At 40.1% G+C, this 6386-nt stretch overlaps 1 protein-coding gene across 1 annotated transcript in view; it reads left to right on the top strand.

Annotated features, from left to right (window-relative positions):
- The first annotated feature begins 582 nt into the window (after positions 1 to 582).
- The window catches only part of PIGA (phosphatidylinositol glycan anchor biosynthesis class A), a 12404-nt gene continuing 6600 nt past the window's right edge, over positions 583 to 6386 (top strand). The window contains exons 1-3 of the mRNA XM_007952844.1: positions 583 to 1300; positions 5247 to 5379; positions 6315 to 6378. Coding sequence (XP_007951035.1) covers positions 583 to 1300; positions 5247 to 5379; positions 6315 to 6378 — 915 coding nt within the window. The remainder of the gene's footprint in view (positions 1301 to 5246; positions 5380 to 6314; positions 6379 to 6386) is intronic.

Genomic DNA, 6386 nt, shown 5'->3' with positions numbered 1-6386 from the left:
GGTCACTATGAGTCAAATCAACTGGACGGCAGTGAGTTGTTTTTTGGTTTGTTGTTGTTGTTGTTGTTGTTATGTGCCGTCGAGTCGGCCCGTTTAGATGGTGCTAATACCTCATAGCATTTTGGTGATGCTGCAGTGATACATGGAAACCTCTTAGCACACTAATGTGTAGTGGCCATTCAGTAAGTAGAAGCTGGTACAGCGATATGTGTGTGTGTGTGTGTATTTGTTTGAATGAACTGGTTTGTTGGCATGGCAAATCATATACTGTGATGTAATGAGTTTAATGATATTAATTAGGAGTAGCAGTATTTTTAGAGCAAAGATAAGACCTAGAATGTTGAAGAACCTAGTTTTGTTGTGTGGCACATAGTAAGTGCTCACGAATTGAGTGTCGACTTTGATCTCTAGGGAAAAACCTAACGCGCTTTCATGCCTTTGAAAGCAGCATTTATACTTAGACGGGGAAATTGGACTGGGTTTTGTCCTTGTGCTCAGATCCTGTTTTGCTCTTTTTCAGGTTATAAACGACACACATTCTGATGGGGTTGCTCTACGGACTGATGCCTAAACCTTCTCAGTATGGCCTCTAGAGGAAGACAAGAAGACAGCCTGCCTCCCTCACCTGAATCCCCCCACACTATCTCTGAAGGATCCTCCACATGTAGTACCATGACCCATAACATATGCATGGTGTCTGACTTTTTCTACCCCAATATGGGAGGCGTGGAAAGCCACATTTACCAGCTCTCTCAGTGCCTGATCAAAAGAGGGCACAAGGTCATAATTGTCACCCATGCTTATGAAAATCGAAAAGGCATCCGTTACCTCACTAATGGCCTCAAGGTCTATTACTTGCCTTTGAAAGTCATGTACAACCAGTCAATAGCCACGACCCTCTTTCACAGTCTGCCATTGCTCAGGTACATATTTGTTCGGGAGAGAGTCACAATAATCCATTCACATAGTTCATTTTCTGCCATGGCCCATGATGCCCTCTTCCATGCAAAGACCATGGGGCTCCAGACGGTCTTTACAGACCATTCTCTTTTTGGGTTTGCTGATGTCAGCTCGGTGCTTACAAACAAGCTTCTGACTGTGTCTCTTTGCGACACAAACCACGTAATCTGTGTCTCCTACACTAGTAAGGAAAACACTGTACTGAGAGCAGCACTAAATCCTGAAATCGTCTCCGTTATTCCGAATGCGGTAGATCCTACAGACTTCACTCCAGACCCAAGTAAAAGGAGTGATAGTGGAACAACTGTCATTGTTGTCAGCAGACTTGTTTACAGAAAAGGTAATGAATGAAATGATAGCCACGATTGTAGTGCAAGACTTCTTTTTTCCTGTAGAAGGCTCCTGAATATTTGTATGTAATGATGGTGTGGTGGTTAAGGTTGTGTGTCAGCTTGGCTGGGACTGATTGAGTGGCTGGGCAGCTGAATGTAGTTATTCCCCATGGTGAGATTGGTAATTAACTCCTTGGTGGAATCTATTGGAGCAGCTGAGTAGCTGCATTGGGTATGTGGTCTGCTTCTCGTATATAAGAAGCAGCTTTGGGAATGGTCTCTAGCGTATGGTACGCTTGGACCCTGCATGTAGCCATGTCGTTCAGCAGCCTGCCATGCTCTGCCCACCTGGGGACTTTCAATGGACTTGAATTAATGGCCTGCCGTGTGGTTTGGTGACATCGGGACTGTGCCATTTTATTGTCAACCTTGGGCTTGTTAGCCTCAGCAGCCACTAGCTGCTTGCGTGAAGAGATGCCTCTAGCTTCAGTGGGCTGGGAGGAAGAGGCAGAGCTGAAGCCCAAGGTTGAGGGGCTTTCACACAGCACCTAAAGCCTGGCACTTTGAACTTGGACTAAAAGCCTCCAAATTGTGAGAGAATAAACTCCTGTTTGTTAAGGCCATCCCATTTGTGGTATATTCTTGTCAGAGCAGCACTAGGTAACAAGAACAGATTGTTTGGCATGTCTTTTTATTTTATGTTTTTATAAATACTTCTGTATTGAATATAGCAAAGAAAAGTCTAACGTGGGTTTAAAAATCCAAGAAGAAATTTGTGGAACATTGGTCAGTGCTGCCCTCCTCCAGTCTTTAATCAGTAACTCAAACCAAACTCACTGCCATCAAGTCAGTTCCGACTCATGGCAACCACCATTGGGTTTCCAAGGCTGTAAATCTCTATAGAAGCAGACTGCCTCATCTTTCTTCCATGGAGCAGCTGGTGGGTTCAAACCACTGACCAAATTCCTTAACCACTATACTACCAGAGCTCCTTAATATTTTAATAGTTACTAAAAAAAAAGAATGATAACCTGATACTGTATATTATTAAATTAACTTTCATTTATTAAAATGTCAGATGCTTTTAAAAATTGAGATACCTGTGCATGCATTGAGAAGTACAGGGCAGAGAACACCACTTGCCCTTTGCTTTCTGATTGCAAAAATAACGTCTTTTCATTGCAGTTACTTTGAAAACTAAGAAAAGCACAAAATAGAAATTAAAATCAGCTGTAAACTTACTAGTCAAAGATGACCCTAATAGATATTTTATTTGGAGTTTCTTGTTTCTCTTATGCGTTATGCTCATATACTTAACATCAGCAGGTTTGGTCTGCGCATTACTGTGGTGTAGCTTGCGTGCTTCATTGACCACTGTACAATAACATGGTAATATCCCATGACAGCAGGTAAGTGATGAAGAGAGTTAACCTGTCTGTGTCTATTTCCTGGCTCTATCCCATTGTGGAAGGACTTCTGGTGGCGTGGTGGGTAAGGCATTTGGCTACTAACCAGAAGGTCAGTGGTTGAAACCCACCAGCTGCTCTGGGAGGAAGATACAGCAATCTGCTTTTGTAAAGATGTACAGCCTTGGAAACCCAGTGGGGTTCACTATGAATCAGAATCAACTTGATGGCAGTGGGTTTTTGGTTTGGATCCCATTGTGTGATCAAGGACAAGTTACCAGATGTTTCTTAAGCCTTGGTTTTCTCATTCGTGTAGTTGGGGTAACATGGGATTTTGTGAGGGTTTGGTGCGATTCCTCTACTTAGTCCAGCACATACTTGCCAAGTGCTCATGTTATCAAGGAGGAGTTTGTAAGTGCTCTGCAGTGCCTGATGGACACTGCAGTAGCATCTGTGGAACCTCCCTTACTAAAAGCCTGGAACAGTTCTGAATCTGCTTATTAATAACAATAAGTAGACTTCTGGATTTTAGGTCTGAAAACCAGTCCACTAATCAAAAATGTCACTTTAAGTAGGGAATCATTTTTAAAAAATAATTTATATATATATATATTTTAATAATATATAAACATTTGGCTGCTAACCCAGAGGTTGGCAGTTCGAACCCACCAGCTGTGACGTGGGAGAAAGATGAGGCAGTCTGCTTCTGTAAAGATTTACAGCTTTGGAAACTCTATAGGGCAGTTCTGTTCTTTCCTATGGGGTCACTATGAGTCAGAATTGACTCAATGGCAGTGTGTGTATGTGTGTGCACACACACACACACACAATCTCCATTCCTTAGATACTTGAATTTAACTCAAGACATTAATGTCCATTGAATTGCTAGCAGTTGATGTGAGGCCACGGAGTTGGCATACTGGTCCACTGATTGGAGTTCTGAATCAGTGTTATTGCACTTTCACCCTCAAAAAGCATACTTTACAATCACCAGTTGGGGTTTCTTTTAAGCCAGGTGAGAACGTAAAGGCATATGAGGCAATGTGCTTCTGGAGTTTTTATAGGAGGCTAAATGTTAAAAGGCATTAAGCTGCTTTCTGGTTTATCTAAAATTAAATCAATGGATTTGATAATAGACTAGAAACAATGATAGGTAAGATTTTGATGAGAGGACTTCATAATTCAGAAAAGCTGCTATGAATTTTTGAGAAATGTAATCATGTTTTGAAAGCCCTAGCAGAGTTTACTTAAAGAAGCCTACTTTGGATTATTTAAATAAAAATGACCCTGTCCATATATATAGTTTCCTTCACCATATATTTTATAATTGATCTGCTTATATTTAGGAAGATTGATATGAAAAAATGCAATTCTTATGTATATGTGTGTGTATTTTAAAAAATTAATAAATTTAGTATAGCTCTAAATGAATTATTTTACATGGACTTTTGAATGTGTGCAATTTGTAATTTTTACTGAATTAAATTCCCAAACATGGTTGATATTACTGTCACTTTGGATAGCCACTAATGTTTTCAGATGAATAGGGCATGGCTTATTTTATTGTTCTATAGTTCCCAAGGTTGTTTTTACATATTAGAGGAAAATCATTTTATTTTCAAAAGGAAGCAAGAGACATCCTTTTGTTCTATGAACTGTAATGATCTGACCATTGAGGTCCAGCCACCTTCATTTACTCCCATTCCAGGAAATGGGGTACCACTTGTTGGGGTGGACCATTCCCCAACTTTGCCAGTATTCAAGTTTTCACTGTGAAATTCTCTGCATTTTGAACAAACCAGAAGCAACAGTTGCACTTTTTTGCTTAGCCTTGGCCTCTGGCAGAAAGTGAAATCATAGACTGGTAAGAATTTTATTGTTGAAAGAGACCTTGGACTTCAGGTACATCAGCCTCCTCATTTTATAGAGCAGGAAACAACTCCCATGATCAAAGAGCTTGGCAAAAAAGCTGGGACAGGTGGGGAGACCTCCAGCGAGCGGTGTGTGCTGCACAGAGCTGTGCAGAAAAGCTGCTGTGAATTTATTTTTAAGCAATATAATCATGTTTTGAAAGTACTTAAAGAAACCTACTTTGGATTATTTAAATATTATTATTTGAATAAAAATGACTTAAGCGAATGCTTAACTCTGCAGAGTTATAGCATTTGCTACCTCAACTAGCTGCTTTAGAGCGATGTGTAAAGCACAAGTGAATAACTTAACAGTATGTTGAATAGAACCCATGACACAGATTATGCATGTGTGGAAGGGATGGATGGTGGATGTCAGGGTGTCTGTAAGAACTACAGTCCTGGCAGGCTCTCTGCATGTTTGTAACTGGTTTCACCTGCTTAGGAAAAGTTTCAGAGAGTTCGTTTCTCTACTTCAAGGAAAGCACAGCTACTCCCTTTAAAAGGGAGTGGATTCTATGGTTTTTCTCTTTTTGGTTGGTGAAGTCTTGTGCAAACAAAGTGAGTAGATTCTCAGTTCCAATGAAAAAAATTTAAGGGTTTAAATATATTTCCAATGTTCTCTCTTACATTTTCAGGAACTGATTTACTTAGTGGCATAATCCCTGAACTCTGTCATAAATATCCAGATTTACATTTCATAATTGGAGGCGAGGGACCAAAGAGAATCATTTTGGAAGAAGTACGGGAAAGATACCAGCTGCATGACAGGTAATGGTGGGTTCCGAATTGTCTTGGGGGAGGAAATAGCGACTGTCTGTATTTGCTTTTGGCTCCATGCCTGTATTAGATGCACTGCTTCTCCTAAGTGTATTTGATACAAGAATGTAATGCATGGCTTTTTTTTTAAATATAGACAACAGGAAAGGTTAAAGAATTCACAGTTTTACTTTTCCTATTGTTGTTGTTGTTGTTATGTGCCGTCGAGTCGGCCCCGACTCATAGTGACCCCTCCTTGGGTTTCCGAGGCAGTATCACTACGGAAGTAGGATTGCCCAACCTTCCTTCCGAGGAGTGGCTGGTGGGTTTGAACCGCCAGCCGTCTGGTTAGCAGGCAAGTGTCTTAGCCACTATGCTACCAGAGTCCGATATTATTTGATATTGGTTGGAGGTGCTATGAGAAGTGAAGAGAAATACCAGCCATTGGAGAAGTTTGCAGAATCCCAAGCCCTACTCTATTGTGATTTAAATACCATAGCACAAATCAGGGTCAATGCCTGTTACAGATGCCTCCATTTATCTTCCTCATTAATTTGGGTAACATGCCAGGTATGACCATGGGAAGCAGTTCAAAGGGGCATTTTCCTGTTGAGAAATAATATTTAACGTTTAGCCATCCAAGTATATTAATATAGTTTCATTAAAAGCAAAGTACTTTTGGAAAAATTGACATTTGATATGTGTAGCCCTTTCTTTTAGTTGTTGTACAAAAGCTTGAAATGTGTTACCTAGAAGTGTTTGAACCTAACAACTTTTCAAGGCTGTTCTTTTAAGATCAGAGTTTGGTGATAATAATTTTTTGAGATTGAAAACATTAGGACTGGTCAGTATAATATGAATAACTAACTTGACTTAAAAATTACACTTCTTTTGTACCATGATTTTTTTTTCACTCCCCTTTCTTCCCTTCTCATTTCAAAAATCAGGGTACGTCTCTTGGGAGCCTTAGAGCACAAGGAGGTTAGAAATGTCTTAGTTCAAGGACATATTTTTCTTAA

This window comes from Orycteropus afer, unplaced genomic scaffold (assembly GCF_000298275.1).
Source record: "Orycteropus afer afer isolate SDZICR_OR568_19922 unplaced genomic scaffold, OryAfe1.0 scaffold00360, whole genome shotgun sequence".
Classification (NCBI taxonomy): domain Eukaryota; kingdom Metazoa; phylum Chordata; class Mammalia; order Tubulidentata; family Orycteropodidae; genus Orycteropus; species Orycteropus afer.
The sequence above is the reverse complement of the archived record's forward strand: the minus strand, read 5'-3'. Positions and strand labels throughout refer to the sequence as shown.